At 44.1% G+C, this 18,620-nt stretch overlaps 1 protein-coding gene across 4 annotated transcripts in view; it reads right to left on the reverse strand.

Annotated features, from left to right (window-relative positions):
• The window catches only part of USP9X (ubiquitin specific peptidase 9 X-linked), a 1,493,361-nt gene that overhangs the window by 1,410,790 nt on the left and 63,951 nt on the right, over positions 1-18,620 (reverse strand). For all 4 annotated transcript variants that reach the window (XM_069204214.1, XM_069204212.1, XM_069204215.1 and 1 more), the window contains exon 2: positions 4,988-5,241. In XM_069204214.1, the coding sequence (XP_069060315.1) occupies positions 4,988-5,083 (96 nt within the window). In that variant the 5' untranslated portion in view covers positions 5,084-5,241. The remainder of the gene's footprint in view (positions 1-4,987; positions 5,242-18,620) is intronic.

An 18,620-nucleotide genomic window follows, 5' to 3' on the forward strand; every position in this document is an offset into this window, starting at 1 on the left:
TGTGGTACAGCAGAGTGGGCAGAGAGTGCACTATAAGGCAGGGAATATCAGCTGTAAGACCCTCTGAACAATGTGTGCACAGTAACACCAGAACAAAGGGCAGAGCACAACACAGTACAAAAATGGGGCGCTGAGGGTGCCCCGAAAATCATAGAAGAGCAAAATGTACTCTGAGCGACATAAGGGAGTTTAAAAGGAAAGGGACGTCTTTGTTTTCCTCAGGGGCTGGCGGTGGCTCTCACAACAGGAGGCAACCTGGGCATTTCTGTGAGAGAACATGGAGCTGTACTGTGAAAGTGCATAACCAGTGCACTGTGGGCAGATCGCAAACATGCACATTGCGGCCTGCTAACACCTTGCCATATTGTGCATACACTGAGCCCTGCAGTACAACTGCAGGATGCATCCACTGCAGTGCTTAATTTGAGCCAGTGGTTTCCACTGCACGGCATCAGCAATTACTAGTCAACTCCGACACTTATGACAGTCTGCCACTCGGTGGCGCCGTTTGACTAATTTAAAGATAAGAACAGTTGTTTATTCATTTAATATACATTAAAAATTATTAATAGCTGCCCCCAAGCTGTTCTTCTAGCTTTGGGGGCCTAGAATGGTCCAAATTGTCACACTTAGGGGGAGTGTGATGATTATTAGTTGTGCTGATACTTTCACTGGCAGAGCTGGTAGGGGCAGTGGGTGGTGCAATCTGCAGTAGCCTCCCGACGAGGACCCTGGAATGCGCTTACAATTTTGTAATTTTATTTAAAACATTTTTTTTTTTTTTTAATTAAGCACTGGTCCACTGTGATATTCAACAACCTCGACCCTACTGTAAAACTGCACATTCTAATCTCTACTGCACAACACAATAACTATTGCCCTCAGCTCGGAAGTAAACTTGGAAACCTGTCCCTTCCCATCCCCAACACGAATAATGGCCAGCTGCTGTAACAGGGTCTGGGCACTCTCTGCAACGAAAGCATAAAAAGCAGCAAAATAGAAAGAAAAAAGAAAAAAACACGGAGAAAACAAAGACAGAAAGCAGAAAAGACAAGAAAGCTTAAAAAAAAAAAAAAAAGATACTGTAAATTGTGCAGTGGTAACAAGGCGTGACAGGAAAAGTATGATAAGAAATTGGGGAGGACTGAACAGCCGTGGCGAGAAAATGGTTTGCTTCAACAGGGGGTAATGTGCACTGTAACATCGGGCAACGTGTACACTTTGCAACAGGACACTCACTACACAAGGGGCTCATACACTAAGTCTGTTGGATACGAGGATACTCACTGAGGTGTTGAGAGGTGCACTATCTGTCAGATGTGCAGGGCAGGGAACAATCAAATGAGGGAGGAGGTGCATTTAAATGGCCCCTTTTCATGCAGCCACACAAATTCGCCTCACAGACAGAAAATGTGACTGTCAGTAAGATTTTAAAAAAAAAGCATGCTCATGCTAGCCATCACATATCACACAAGTTCACTCAATTACACACTAGCTCTTTTCACCGACAGACAATTTCATTGTGACAAACATACGTTTGTCTCACAGACGGATAAGTTCATCTTTGCAAACAAGTAAGTACACCCTTACTGACACAAAACTGATGCTGTAGAATATGCATTACTATTGCATGAGTTAATCAGCAGAGACACTGTATGCAGTCATCACAGGCACATTCTTCATCACAGGCATATCAGTTCATCCTCACAGACACGCGTACCACCTCAGAGACATGCATGTGCACAGGCACAATATTTAATCAATAAAAATGCACAAATTCATCCCTGTCGTCATAGTACAATGCAAGTCGGACCGCCCGGAGCTTCAAAATGTTGATGTGGAGCCCAGACTCCGCCTGAGACCTCTGATCTCCGCCTCTCCCATGTGGCCGCCCCATCCCAAGAATGATGCATCTGTCACTACTGTGAGATCTGGTTTTGGGAGGGAGAGGGATCTGCTATTGACCCAATCGGGATTTGACAACCACCCACTTGAGGTCTTTCGCAGGTCCCTCCGAGATCTGAACCATGTCGGAGAGATTCCCCTGATGCTGCGCCCTATGGAACTTCAGGTCCTGCCATGGTGGACCAGCAGGATGCAGGAGCCTATGAGTCCCAGCAGCCTAAGAGTCCGTCTCACCGAAATCCAGGATAGAGACGGAAACATTGCTATCATAGCCCGAATATCCAGGACTTGCTTTTACGGAGGATAGGCCTGAAACTGCACTGTATCCAGAACAGCGATGATGAAAGGGAGCATCTCAGGGGCGAGTCAGGTGTGACTTCGGCACGTTTATAGTGAACCCCATTAAATGCAGGTGGTTCGCCGTAGCCTGGAGGTGGGAGACGACTTTCAGGGGCATGTCCGCCTTCAACAGCCAGTCGTCAAGGTAGGGGAAGACTGGAACCCCTAACCTGCACAGATGAGCTGCAACCACTACCATCACTTTTGTGAACACCCAAGGGGCACTTTAAGGCCAAAGGGGAGCACGGTGAACTGAAAGTGCTGTGACCTACCACGAATCGTAGGTAACGTCCGTGGGCCGGCAGGACGGGAATATGGAAATAGGCGTCCTGCAACTCCAACGCTACCATCCAGTCTCCAGTGTCCAGGGCAGAAAGGACCTGAGCTAGGGTTGACATCTTGAACTACTTCTTCTTGAGGAAGAGGTTGAGTGATGGGAGGTCTAGGACAGAATGAAGGCCCTGCACCAGAAAGTAGCAGAAATAGCAACCACGACCTACTGCTGGCACAGGGACCCTCTCTATGGCTCCCTTGGCCAGGAGAGCCTTGACGTCCTCATGGAGAAGTGCCAAATGATCCTCCGATGGATGATCGAATGATGGTGGCATGGCTGGAGGAGGATTCTCGAAGGGGAGGGAGTAGTCTCTTCAGACAATCTGTAAAACCCACACGTCCGTGGTAATGGATTTCCAGTGGGGCAGGTGATGGCGAATCCTGTGGCCAACTAGTCCTGGATGTCCCAACGGACTAAGAAGGTTTTGAGGCAGAGTAGGGAAAGGGGGTGGACTTGGCGGCCCACTGACTCCCTGATCCATGAAATTGGTGGATCCTGTGTCCGCACAGGGGCTGTACAGCATACAGGGGTCGGGGGCCCAGTGGAAATGGACACGGTTGGGTGCCCCTTCCGTAGCCATAAAAGGAGCGAGAGGCGGACTGAGGAGGGCGAGGAGAGGCTGTGAGGCCAAGAGACCGAGCCACAGCCCAGGAATCCTAAAAGCACTCGAGCACTGAATCTGCCTCGTCTCCGAAGAGACAAATGCCATCAAAGGGCATGTCCATCAAAGATTGCTGGACATCCCCCAAAAAGCCAGACGTCCTCAACCAGGAGTGGCGTCTCAATGCCACCATCGATGCAACCGATCAACCTAGTGAGTCGGTCGTATCCAGTCCACAGCGTATCATGAACTTGGCTGCGTCTCTCCCATCTGTCATGGCTTGGGAGAGAACGTTCGGGTCCTCTTTCGAAACTTGAGACAGCACTTACATGACCATATCCCAGAGAGTATGAGAACAGCGGCCCAAATGGCATGCGGTGATCACGGACCGCAGTGCTAGACTGGCAGAAGAAAATATCTTCCCAAAGTTGTCTAGTCTTTTTGATTCCCTGTCCGGGGAAGCGGTAGGGAATGCACCAGAGGGTGATTAAGCTTGGATGACAAGGGTCTCAGGTGTAGGAAATTTTGGTCATTCAGTGCAGGCCGATGGCAGCGGGTACTCACCCTGTAAGTGCATCGTTGAAGGGAAGAAGGGGTGCAGAGTTGGGGGCCCCAGGCTGAAGCACTTAAGTCAGGAGCTTAGGCCTGACCTCCACAGAAGGAAGCTCGAGGTTCAAAACCTCAGCAGCCGTTCTCACCACCATTGACTGACGCTCCCTCCTCCGTAGCTACGGTATGGGGAGAAAACATGCCAGTGTCAGGGGAAGTGTTCAACCCACTGGCATCACCCAAATTCTGTACCCAGCCCAGTTCAGGCTCAAGGTGGTCCTCTAAAGGGTCCAGCAACCCCTCTACAATATCACCATATCCATAACCGGGACGGACCCAAACTGAGGCTCCCAGGACGGAGGCCTAGAGCATCAACGCTCTTCCCGCTTCGTGTTAGCGAGCATCGGGGCGAAGTCGAAGAACGTTTCACCTTCTTTGACTTTTTCTCCTTACCCGGACGTCCAGATGACTTGGACGAAGAAGAAAGGTGGTGACTCCGCGACCGGTCTCGTGACCTTCCTCTTGAACAGGACCGGAAACAACGCGGAGTAGAGTGTCAGGCCGCCATGAGCTTCGGGAACCGCTCCCTCAAAGCTTTCAGGTTAATGGTCAGACACTCTGAGCACGACTTCTGGTCGTGGTCGCGTTCCAAACACCAGAGGCACACGAGGTGCTGATCGTCACCAACATCATGCGGTGACAGGAGTCGCAGGGCTTAAATCTGGTTTTACAAGACATCATTGGAGGAAAACGAAAACTCGTCAAAAACTAATGCGACAAAATGTTTTAGTTAGTCAAAAAGTGACTGGGGAAGCTCTTCTCCGGATCTGTGCGTAGGTTGGCGTGGAAAGAAAAGAATTGACGCTCGCGCTGGGGTGGCGCCTACATATGACTGCAACCTCATCACTGCGACCACGACGCCAACAACGCCCGCGGAGTCGACCAATGCCACCTAACGGCGCGCATGGGTACTGCTCGAAGAAAATTTCTTCAGATCCAGTCCGACGCCTGGGAAATTCTAAGGTAAGGAATCTGCAACTAGAAGTCCCTCTCAGATAAGAAAGGCTGACCTCTAGCAAGCAAGGATTTGTAAAGGACACTGAAGCAAACCAGTGAAAAGCAGTAAGCCCACAAAAAAGTACATATTAAAAGTATATACAAGTGGTATCAAAAGCTTGACCTAAAAACAGAAATAATTACACTATTCAGCAGGATATATATATATTGCTAACTTGTTAGAACTTAAAAAGACGGCTTACCTGATTCTGTTGGAGGGGTGGCTGTGACTGTCCATCCGGAGCCTGGCCCTGGCTTTCATTCCCGCCAACAGGGGAGCCACGGGTCGTGGCGGTCATACTCGACACAGGGCAGATCTTTGCAATTTTGTCTGTTTATGTGGCCAATATTAAAGAAGAAATTCTAGACCCCTTTACGTAAATGGAGTACCAGCATGCGTATGGCTGAGACTGCTCCACCTCAAGGACACAACATCTTGTGGAGACCATTGCATAACCTAAGAACAGAAGAAAAACCACATATTACATTTAAACCTACACACAGAGTTAAAACTAAAAGTTACTACATATGAAAAGAGCTATGATCACGTCAACACTAATACAAATAAATGTCAGAAGCAGTTCTTCTGATTTTAACTGCTCTTAAGGTACAGGGCCTTTATTTCCCCATTAAAAGAAGTCAACTACAGTCTTAAAAAGCTTCAAGAAAACCTAGTGTTCACACAGCAAACCAATCTAAGTAAAGGCACGTGGAAACAGTAGACAAACAATACCCACTGCAAATAATCTCCTCTTATAAAACTACAGTAACAACTATTTCTTGACCTTGTAAAAGCTGCAAAAGATTTTGATATTTCAGTTTACCAAAATACACCTGACCAGAAACAGGTTGTTTTAAAAATATGACTACGATTATAAGGCCAGGCACAAATATTATATGTCATCTGAGGTGAGATGTGACTGGTAAAATAACCATACATTGAGAAGTTCATGAAGAAACAGAATATTTCCAATTCAATGATCTAGAGAGGGGGGGGGGGTGGGGGGGGGGGGGGGTCTTCACATTTCATGTAATAAGATTAATTTATGGTCAATGAAAATCATCCAGAACTATTATTATTATTATTAAAGTTGTAATAGTGATCACATCAGACACCAATTACATTATTGGTTGCAAGATTAACATCAGTGATCATTTTAGTGCATTAGGTGAGATTGTCAACAGTGATTATCCTTCCAGGGTGTTATTTCATTTCACAACCTCCTGATCTGGATACCACAGGATTGGTTTCGGTCTCAATCAGTTGTTACGCAATCTGATATGGGATAGAGAAAGGCAACAGTGGCACACCATACATATTTCCATTCCCAATGTGGAGTACTGGGAGCATCTAACTAGAAGTTGTGAGTTGGGCAGCAGTTGAAAAAGCAATACTAAGAAAGGAGGAGATAAGGGGACTATGCAGGACGTACCAGGAAAGCAATAGCATGAGGTGCTTTCTGTCTATCTCGAGCCACTTGACGGGAAAGGCCTACCTGGACTCAATCATCCATCCCATCCGAGACATGAAACATTAGGGGGGCTATAGCGGTATAAAAAAAGATGGTATGTATGCAGACATACCAGCTGCTGAGACACCGCTGACACTCACCCAAACAAAACACTAGCACACCAGTGCGAGCGAAAATCAGTGCAAAAGACATGCAGCAATTATTCACCTAAGGGCAAGACCAGTTCAGCATTCAATGTTAATGATTTTATGCCAGCTGTATTGATAGGTGACTAAGTGGAAAGATTTGCTGATTGCATGGCCACCTTGTAAAGTAGTGTTGAGATGTTGTCATTATGTGGATATCCTGGCTCTGTTAGCCACTGAAACTGGTACTCTTGTATAACCATGACATTATAAATGCTATGATGTGCCCATGTGCTGCAATGTATAAAATGAAAACATTTATTTAAAAAAAAAAAAAAAAACATAGGGTTCCCAACAGCAATGTAAAAATGCTTTGATATTGTAAAATCTCAACATGGCTAATACATAAAAATCATAGCTACAATGCCCATGGTTTGAAGTCTCCCAACTTTTCACTTGAATATTAGCTTTAAATATTTTGAAAGTTCAATCATTTCTCCAAACTTCAGCTTAGGAGTTTTGTAAATACAGGTTTTTAGCGCTGAAAATACACGTTTCAATTTAGGTATACATATATTTCTTCAGCACAGCAAATGTTTTTAATTTAGTACGGCTGCACACAAGAGAACTACACAAAATTACCAGTAACTCACAAGACAGATAAGTCTTATCTACAGCATTTCACTAAAAACATGATTTGGGAGGCATATAAGACATGCCATTAAAACAATTAATGTTTTCAAAGCAGCAAACAAAACCAACCAAGCAAAACACCTAAATATAACATGAAAATGACACGTGATAACAATCAAATGGAAAATGATCAACATGCAATACAAGAGTTCTTTAGAAACTTACAGGAAGCGGATAGACATTTGACGTTAAAAGAAAAGGCAATACAGAATGGCTATCACATTTGATAGATGCGATTTAGGAAGGCAAACATTTGCTTTTATGACAACTAAAAACAACTGAAATTATATAACTACACTTACATTTATATGTCTGAAAAATATCACAAGAAAGTGCACGAAGAAGATCGGGCAGGCAAACATGCTTTAAAACAGTACTTTGGACACACAGACGACTGAAGATTCATTGCATACATGTCGGAAGAATTAAAGACCTCCACTATATCTGTTAAAGTTTGAAAAGATAATAAACGGGAGCCTGTAATGCCTGCATAAAATTACTTTATTACAGAGGAAACAAGCATGCTGGGAACATTTCAAGTTATCACCCATCATCAGTTAGTTGCAAACAAGAACAGATGATGGACAGAATGCAGAACAAATCAAACATGGGAACAGGCATAGCAAGCACAGGACCCACGTCCATCATTCTTTCATGTTGCTACATTTGCCCTAAGTGGGAAGGGTATGCTCAGATGTGGGTCCTGTGCTCACTGTGCCACTGGATTCAAGCTAGCCTGGCTGATGAGGGGCGATACCCCAAAACCAGTCCCAGGTTTGGGCAGAACTGTTGCCATGGGGAGAAGGGTCAAGGCTGATTTGCATATCGCTGGGTCCAAATTGGGATGGCATGGTGAGCAAAAAAAAACTGATGGATTAAAACCTGATCTGTGACTGGGGGTGAATGTTTGATCTGTTCTACATTTCGTCCATCATATGTTCTTTTTGCAGGTGCATATTTCACATGCCACTGCACCACACAGCACAGATGTGTGGACAATCTAAACTGGTCTTGGTAAATTTTAGCTGGAAAATAAGGTAGCACAATACTAACTTACATCTAACCCAACATAAATTATGCTAAATCCTCCTCCCTATTATCAGTTCTCTCATACAGCGATATCTTCATTTATAGTCCTTTGAACATGGTAGTCAAGAAAAGTTGTGCAGTCTTTTCATCCGTGTTTGTAGACACTGTACGTATGTGCTTAAAAGGCCGGTTGCACACTTAGCTACTACTATGTCCATATACAAACTGACCGCTCTTTTGGGGTCCAACAAATGGGAGAATAAAATATGGAAAAAGAGTGATGAACTGATCCAACTGAAAGGGAGTGACCACTTTTGGCAGGAAGGCAGCCCTGGTTCTCAACACCAACTTATCAGGAAAGAATGTAGTCATAAGACTCTTTACACACAAAGGTTGAAGCTCACTAATGTGCCTTTCCTTTAATGGCAATATGAAACATTCTTTAAATGTTAACAGCCATAAAGGACAACTATGAAGGGGTTCAGAAGTAACCATATTAGAGATGTCAAAACGAAATTAAGATCCCACTAATGCAGTGGTTCCCAACCTTTTGACTTCTGTGGACCCACACTTTCAGTAATGGCACCCGGGGGGCCCCCACTGAATCATTATTGGAATCCGGGGACCAACTCCCCCTTCCTCAGCGCCACAAAAGTCAAGAGTATCGGAAGAAACATGTGAAGCAGCCGGAAGTGCCAGTTCAATTAAAAACGCATACCCCAGTACTCCTTGCATCAGTTAGTGGAGGCTGCAAAACAACAGGATGTGCATGTTCTCCAGAGTAGCTTAGTATTTAAGGAGTTCCCCCATAGCTGGAAGATGAACAGAAACACTTCTGGATGAAGACACCACTTGTGATTGTCTAAATAACATCAAATGAGACTGTCTGCACATACATTGAGAACTCCAGCCAGGTGATTTGCTGCCCAGGACCACAGTGCTAAAAAAGCAGATAAGAGACTACCCCACTCCTCCTGGTTTATGTACCACATCACAGTAGAGTTGTCCATCAAGACTTGGATTGCATGACTGTAAAGGGAAGAGAGGAAGGTCTCAAGAGCCAAACCTATTGCCTGTAATTCTACCATGTTAATATGAAACAGCTGTTCCTCTGGAGACCAAATGCCTTTAATCTTCACTTACTCCAGATGAGCTCCCGACCCAGAGGAGGGGAGCAATTTCCCTTGAGAAAGGGTGCCGGTCACACTCCACCATTAAAGAGCCACTGCAGGGTCTCAGGAGATTTTTTCATACAGACCTTCTAGATCTGAGCAATGTTGAAGCCACTGTCTGAGGTGGGACCACTGGAGAGCCCCCATGTGCCAGTGTGCATTGGTGACCAACAATATGCAGGAGGCTAGCACACTTAACAAGCGTAACACCTTCTGGACAGGAATAACCACCCAATCCTGAGACATGGGAATCAAGAGCCTGAATGTCAGGAATCCTCTGATGATGGCGGAAGTTTAAATTCACAGTTGTGAACCACAGGGCACCAGGAGCGATTTAGGTTGATTGACGAAAAAGTCCAGGCCGAACAACAAGCTGAGTTGTCACCTGCACGTAATGCAACACCAACTCCGAAGAACTGGCTTTGATGAGTCAATTATCCAGATAGGGGAATATTTGTATCCTTAACCTTCTGAGATGGGCTACAATCACTGCCATCACCTTCATAATAACTCAAGGTGTGGGATTAAGGCCAAATGTAAGGACTGCAAACTGGAAGTTTTGACATCCCTCTGTAAAGCATAAATACTTAGTGTGTGATTGCAGAATAAGGAAATGATAGCAGGCATCCTGCAAGTCAATTACACTATCCAATCTTCTATCTCCAACACAACACGAACCTGAGCGAAAGTCAGCATCTACAACATTTCCTGCTAGAGAAAACAGTTCAAATTATTGAGGTCCAGGATTGGACATAAACTGCTGACCTTCGTGGGACCTAGGAAATATCAACAGCTGCATATCTGACCCCTGCTCGGGCAGCAACTATACTTGCACCCTTTTGGAGTAGGGACTGTACCTCCTGTTGGAGGAGCTGAAGATGATCTGTAGAGAGAGAACGGGTTTATGGAGGAAAAGGTGGAGGAATTTCTTGGCATGGTAGTGCATAGCCCTTTCCCACAATCCTAAACACCCAAAGGTCTGATGTTATAGACCTCTGATGATTTAGAATTTGGGATACCCATCCTGATAGTGGTAAAGTATTCTCTAAGATCGTAAAACTAGGGCTGCTTTCCTATGCTGTTAGAAGAGGGGGAAGAGGATGAAGTGGAAGATGGAGAGAGAGAGGAATGGCCCTCTGTCTACCCCTACCATACCCTCTGTAGGGCATATGCATGGGTTTAGATAGCCGGTGTTGTTGCTATTGCTTCTCTTGGTGTCCACAAAGTGAAAAGCCTCTGGAGAAGCCTCATATTCATTTGAACTGTCTCTACTCCTTTGGTTGTGACTGGAGACCCATGGTGAGAGCTTGCAGTCTTTGAAACGTTCTAAGACAGAATCTACCTTAGCTCTAAGAAGGCGACAGCCATCAAAAAGGTGTATGCATAAGAGTATTCTGCACATGATGTAAAAATCCTGAACCTCTCAACCAATCAGGTCTTCAGGTAGAAATTAAGGTGCCCATTGCCATTGCCATTGCCATTGCCACAAAATCTGTAGTATATAGTCCTGACTGCATAACGTGGTGGACTGCGGCATGTACACTGTTTATCAGCTCCAAGAAATGACTATTTCCTCAGGCAATTTACGAACTGCCTGCGCTTAATCTAGAAGGGCATGAATACATCTACCCAGTAGGCAGTTTCATTAGTTGACTTGAGAGCCATGCTGCTGGCAAAAATATCTTTTTAACTGACTGCTCCAGTTTTTTGGGCACTCTATCTGCAGGCAAGGTGAGAAATTAACCTGGTGTCGGCTCTGGTAGTCCATGATTCTTCTTGCTCATACTCTCTGGTGTAGGATGAGATGACAAAAATGAAGACTCCCCAGGAGCTGGTTCATAACACCTGGCTATCTGTCTGGACACTGTAGAGAGGTTTTTGCCAAAAATCCAAAATTGGTTCTGTCAAAGCCTCATTTAAGGGCACTAAAGGCTCAGAGGACACTGAAGACAAGTATAGGACCTCAGTTACAATATTAGATTTAAGCTACGTGGTTGGGAGCTGACAATCTAACATTTCTGCAGCCTTCTTAATCACAGAATAGTATGTGGTTTCTTCAAACAGTACAATGCGTTTTGGAGGACATCATTCCCTTTCTGATGAGGTCTCCAAACCATTTGTCTTCTGCCCTTCAAAGTCTGGATCCATAGTGTGACGTTCCACAATCTCTCCTTTCTCTTCTTGAGACTCATTTTCCTCCAAAAAATGCTGTTCTTTGAGCAGCCATTTTATTTCTCCTCTGGATCTGTGCTTAGACATTAAAGGAAAGGATCCAGGGGAAATTGAGAATGCTGAGGTGTTAACATTGCCGGTACTGGCACCGGTAATCGCACCGGTGACACTAAAAAGGTTCTAATTCTTTGACTTTGGTGCAGAGGTAAATCGGTGCCAGTGATGCCGTTTGCAGACCAGACTAAACTTCTGAGCAAGAACCTGACAAACTAGATGGGTCTACATTCGGTTAACACCGATTGGCTCTGGAGTCAGCCAGGGTATCTGGGCCATTGGCATGAATGGCAAAAAGGCCTTCAAATGAACATGCTAGAGGATCCACTGGGCCCACAGGTGTACCAGATTGAACCATCACCCTATTAAAAATGATGAATATAGTGTTCAAGAAGTGAAATGGAAAAGATGGATACTTCTATTGGGGATGAGGTGGATCAAAAGCTGGCATCATGCCAGATATCTTGGGATCGGGAGTCAGAAGAGGCACCGGCATCCAACGAGACTTCAACAGCAGTGTTAGGAATTAAGTCTGCATAATCGGACTACCTTCCTCCAAATTTGGTTGTGGAGAGATTAATCTCAGCAACTTATTTTTAGATGTTCGATGTCAGGACTCACAACATCACCTTTTCATATACTTGCATTTCACGGACGTCAGAGAGCGAATTAAAGGAGATCTGGATCATGATGTTGATTTTCAGCCACCTCTCTCATCTGTTGCTCTGGTCTAGAACAATTTAGCCCTGCTCTCTTTTGCAGGGCCTTCTGATTCATCCTGTGACAGATGAAACAGGCATCAATGTTGTGATCTGATCCCCGACAAAGGCAGATGTCATGGGGGTCAGAGATAGACATATGACCGACATTGTCTTTAAAGGGTTTAAAACTCTATTTCTGTTGTGAGGTCATAGCAGCAAATAACATCACTTAAGCTGTGAAACCATTGAAATTGCAACTATTTCCTAACAGAGTTTGAAAAAAACGTCAACCAAAGACATGTGAACAAAAAAAAGGAACAGACATCAGCAGGGCAATTTATGGCTATTGTGATGTCACACAGGCTCACGTGTGTAGCAGTGGAGAACCTGACGCCCCCTGTTGGCATGGGAGAGCTATTGAAAAAGTTTCTCTTTCAAGCTGGGCTCATGGGATATTCAAAAGGTGAGGAATCAGCAGGTAGATTTATCTATCAGAAGTAATTGTCAATGTTTTTTTTGTTGTTTTTTTTTGTCCCCAGTCATCCCATACACCAGGTCTTTTTCCTCGCTCTTGGGGTCAACCATCCTTCTAGACCCGGGGAGGCAGGAACCTCCTTCTTTCTCTCTCAACAAATCCACCTCACAACGAAGGAAGAGGTAGGAATTTGGAGAGACAGCAGGGAAGAAATAATCATCGGACAAAATTTATATATTTACCAATTGTGCTTCCAACCAGGCTTTAAAAGGTAGCCAGAATTTCCTTCACTTAGTGATACCCATTACCGTGTCCATTTTAAATACATATTACACTTGATCCAACCACTCTTTGAAGGAGGGAATAACCCTACTTACCCATTTCCTACAAATTTCTCTTCTAGCTAATAAAACTGCATAAAATAACCAGTTCTGCATGTCCATCCTTAAATTAACTATCTGCTCCAGTCTACCAAAAATAACTAATAGTGGGGTGATCTTGATCTCCACCCCCAATACATTGGACATTGTGTGTCTCACTGCTTCCCAAAAAGGTTGAATCTCCGAACACTCGAAAAACATATGGACATCCGTTGCCTTTTCCAAACCACACTTTCCACATTTAATCACCTCACCTTTCCCCATCTCTGAAAGTCTATAAGGAGAAAAAAAGCTCTATGTAGTGTAAATATATGATTGCATCTAAACGGGGCGGGTTTAACCACTTGATATATAGTACGCATAGACACCTACCATACCTCCCCGAACTGTGTTTCCGGAAAAACGTCAACCCAAAGTTCTTTAGGCAGATTAAATTCACCATCCCCTGCCTCCACCATCTCCCAATACCATAACGCCACCGCTTTTTCTTATCCTCTATCTGAAACTGCCAACTGCATCTCTTATTATCCTTAGCTATCCACCCTTTCAATTGGAGATATTTTAACCTCAACAAAGCCCCACCTGTTTTCTGCGAAATTTCCTCCCAAGACAGTAAGTCCCCTTGCTTAACTAGCTCCCCCCAGTATTTAAAACCTGCCTTCTTAATTGGGATAGCCAAAACATCCTTCAGACATTCTGGCGTACCTGGTGAATCCCAAATAGGTGACCGATTGCTATAATAATAAATCCTTAACAGAGACCTAACATTAAATCATAATTGGGCAGCATCCTGCAGAAGTTTTAACTTGATTTTTTTGAAATATTTGGGATCCCCAAATTTAAACAGGTAATGGTTTAGACCCTCCTTTACTTCTGCTAATATAGCCTTAAACATACATCCCATGTCTGTAGTGCCTAAAGAAGAGCCCAGAATCCTGACATTTTTTAAGTTGGAACACCCAACCATATATTAGCAAATCAGGTAATGCTAAACCACCTCTTTCCCTTTTCCTCCGCAGCTTTTTCCAGGAAATCCTCACTCCCTTCTGTGACCAAATAAATGCATTTATAATCTTGCGGAAATTTACCAATCAAAACTTTATCAAACTGTAAAGGAATTGAGTTACATAAGAAGGTAACTTTAGGTAAAATTATAATTTTAACTAAATTAATTCTACCCAAAATTGACAAAGGTAAATACATTCAACTTTTCATCAGCTTAGAGCAATCTCTCCGTAGCATACTAAGATTAGCGTCTGCGATTTGCTCAATATCTTGAAGTATCTTAATACCAAGATACCTCATTTCACTTTTACTGGAGCGATTCCCCATGCTCTGATTACATGCCATAATAACTATCTTATCAGCATTTATCTGATAGCCCGAAACTTTACCAAAATTATCAATTATATCCAGGACATCTGGTAAAGCCACATGTAAATCAGATGTACAGACTAACAAATCATCAGCATAAAGGGGGGCTTTTTTCTCCCATTCCCCATATACAAAAGATGGAATTTTCTGATCCTGTCTGATTCTTCTGGTAAGAGGTTCCATATATAAATTAAACAACAGTGGTGAAAGAGGGCATCCCTGTCTCGTGCCCCTAAATATTTGGATCAGTGGAGTCAAACTTCCATTTACCAAAACCCTAACTACTGGTTTCGAATAAATTAGACACATCACCCGAAAAAGTTTTCCCCCAAAACCGTATTTTTTTAAAACATTAAACAGGAAGACCCAATTCACCCTATCAAATGCCTTTGCAGCATCTAACATTACTGCAGCTAAAGGGAGGCTAAATGATGTAGCTATATCAATCGTCCCTATTAAACTCCCTGTAAGTTCATGTAGATACCTCCCCTTCATAAATCCTTTCTGATCTTTATGTATAAGACCCCCACCACTTTATTCAATCTATCTACCAAAACCTTAACAAAAACCTTATAATCAGCATTCAATAAAGAAATTGGTCTATACGACTCACCTAACTGGACTTTTGCCTGGGTTCAAAACCACTGTAATTATGGCGCTATTCCATGATTCTGGGAGTTCCTCACTCTTATCGTATATCTTCCTCAAACAAGGCCAACATTATCGGAAAAATGGCATCCCCCAATAATTTACATAATTCAATTGGAGTGCCATCAGTTCCTGCCGCTTTCCCCCCCTTTCTTGACATAATTGCTGACTATCTCTTCCAGCCTCATTTTTTGATTTATAATTTCTTGTCTATGTCTGTGTTACATGAACTGTGTGGGGGGGTCTGGGGGAAGGCAGCTGGGAGGAAGGGGTAACGAACCGATGATCTTCAATAGTGCAGATTGGAGTGCCATCAGTTCCTGCCGCTTTCCCCCCCTTTCTTGACATAATTGCTGACTATCTCTTCCAGCCTCATTTTTTGATTTATAATTTCTTGTCTATGTCTGTGTTACATGAACTGTGTGGGGGGGTCTGGGGGAAGGCAGCTGGGAGGAAGGGGTAACGAACCGATGATCTTCAATAGTGCAGATTGCCATCAACTTTCATTTGCTGTCAATTTGATCTTCCTTAATGCAGGTCTTGAAAGAAAAGTTAACATTGTGGCAGGACGTGGTGGAGCAGGGGTGTGGCATGCATTCTATAGAGTTAAAATATATTATGGGCTTTGTCATATGTTAGCGTTTGTGCAGCTGAATATGCTTATTTAGCTCACGGTATCAGAACAAGGCATCTAAAGAAGAAGGGTTTTCTTGCATCATTTGTGGAAAAACAACTACAATTGATTTTATTTTGGTATGTAAGTTACCACATAACTTACATTTTGTTGTTAGAGCTGAAGGAAATTATATATTTTCTTTACAACCATGTATTTCTACTAGCTGAAGTCACATCAGGGGTCTGAAAGTAACTTAAAGTAGCTCACTGTTAAATGTTTCTACGTAGGGTTCCAAATGAGAAGTAACCCATTAGCTTGCAATAAGAGGGTGTTTAACTGATCACTATCGGGACCACACTAGGTACACAGACTTGAATTCCATAGGACTACTAAATAAAAATATACTACAGCAATTGTAGGAAGGTGATCTGTAAACTAATCTTTTAGGGATGTGTGAATACCAATGTTTGGAGTAGATTATTTTCTTCACTCGGATAACATATGACCACAGTCAGCCTTTATTATCTCTACGTTTGTGTCTGCCTTTACCTGCAAAGGAGAGCCACAGGATTGCTGCCCACTGCTTCTGAAGGACCTTCTGGACTTTACAGGCCCTCTCTAAAACAAAAGAACGAGTTACTTACCTTCGGTAACGACTTTTCTGGTGGATACATTAGCTACCTGTGGATTCCTCACCTCATGAATACTCCCATGGCGCCAGCATTCGACGGAAATCTTCTTACTAGTCTCTGCACGTCGACGAGGACGTCACTGTCGCCCACGCGACGCCGTCTGACGTCATACAGGCAATAAGAGGTCCTCGACGACGTGCGGACGTCAGTACCAATCATTTTTTACGTGCATGAGAACAACCAGGCAATGCAATGAAAGAGCAAGGCAACATCCATTATATTGTAAAAATACACCACATTGTATGAATAACTGTAAATCTTTTTATGTACATATATATATATATATAAAAAACTCTCTCTTTTAAAATATATACACACACCAAGTATATACATAAAGATATATACATATATATATATATATAAATATATTATATATACATCTATTGCACCCTCAAAGACCAAGAGGAGCGCACTCAAGGATTACTTGGTAAGACCAGAAAGGCAACGGGGAGGCGGGTGGGACCGTGAGGAATCCACAGGTAGCTAATGTATCCACCAGAAAAGTCGTTACCGAAGGTAAGTAACTCGTTCTTCTGATGGATACAACTACCTGTGGATTCCTCACCTCATGAATAGAGTCCCAAAGCAGTACCACGCCCGGCGGTGGGTGCCTAAATGGTCAAACCAAGAAATCCTGCAGCACTGACCGTGCAAAATGGCCGTCCCTTCTAACCTCAGAATCCAAACAGTAATGTTTTGCAAAAGTGTGAAGGGACGACCAAGTTGCGGCCTTGCAGATGTCGACCACAGGAACACCTCTGGCCAAGGCCGAAGTGGCCGACTTAGCTCTGGTGGAATGAGCTCTAATGCCCTCAGGAGGATCCTTCTTTGCCAAAGAGTAACATATTTTAATGCAAAGAACAACCCACCTGGATAGTGTTCTCTTGTGGACTGCCTTTCCTCTCCTCTTGCCCACGTATCCAATAAACAGCTGATCCTCCAGCCTGAAATCCTTTGTTCTATCGATAAAGAAGCTCAACGCTCTCTTTGGGTCCAGACGGTGCAGTCTTTCTTCCTCTTTGGAAGGATGAGGCGGAGGATAGAACGTGGACAAAGTAATTGCCTGAGCCAAATGGAAGGGTGAAACAACCTTCGGGAGGAAAGCAGCCTTGGTCCTCAACACCACCTTATCCCCATAAAAAGTTGTATAAGGGGGTTTTACTGATAAGGCCTGCAACTCACTCACTCTCCTTGCTGATGTTATAGCTATCAGGAAGACTGTTTTTAAAACCAAATACCTCAAGGGGCAAGAATGCATAGGTTCAAAAGGGGACCCCATAAGGAAAGTCAGGACTAAGGACAAATCCCATTGCGGCATAACGAATGGCTTTGGAGGATATTGATTTAGAAGACCTTTCAAGAATCTGATAACAATAGGGGATTTAAATAAAGATGGTTGGTCTGGAAGACATAAGAAGGCTGACAAGGCCGATAAATAACCTTTAATGGTAGCCACTGCACAACCTTTCTGCGCCAGAGATAGAGCAAAAGACAAAACGTCCGATAGATGAGCATGCAAAGGATCAATCTGCCTCTCTCCACACCACGCAACAAATTTAGACCACCTATTAGCGTAGATAGATTTAGTGGAGTGTCGCCTGGCCGCTAATATAACATCCACTACCTCAGGCGGGAGAGAGAAGGAACTCAGGTTGCCCCGTTCAATCTCCAGGCATGTAGGTGCAGACTCTGGAGGTTGGGGTGTAGAACCTGCCCCTGCGACTGCGAGAGGAGGTCTGCCCTGAAAGGGAGACGGAGCGGCGGGCACATTGAGAGTTGGAGAAGGTCGGAGTACCACACCCTCCTTGGCCAATCCGGAGCTATTATGATTACTAGAGCCCGGTCTTGGCGAATCTTCCTCAATACTCGAGGAATCAAGGGTATGGGAGGAAACGCGTAAAGCAACTGGCCGCACCAGGTCATTTGAAACGCGTCCCCCAACGCTTCCTGCATCGGATACTGAAGGCTGCAGAACAACGGACAATGCGCGTTCTCTCGAGTGGCGAACAGATCTACCCGAGGAAACCCCCACCTCTGGAAGATTAAACGGACTTGATCTGGATGGAGACGCCACTCGTGGTCTGCCGAGAAGTGGCGACTGAGACTGTCCGCACGCACGTTCAAAACTCCGGCCAGATGGTTTGCTATCAAGCAAATCCGATGGTCCTTTGCCCAGGACCATAGTCGAAGAGCTTCTCTGCAGAGAAGGTACGACCCCACTCCTCCCTGCTTG

Source organism: Pleurodeles waltl, chromosome 8, assembly GCF_031143425.1.
Source record: "Pleurodeles waltl isolate 20211129_DDA chromosome 8, aPleWal1.hap1.20221129, whole genome shotgun sequence".
In the NCBI taxonomy this organism is placed as follows: Eukaryota; Metazoa; Chordata; class Amphibia; order Caudata; family Salamandridae; genus Pleurodeles; species Pleurodeles waltl.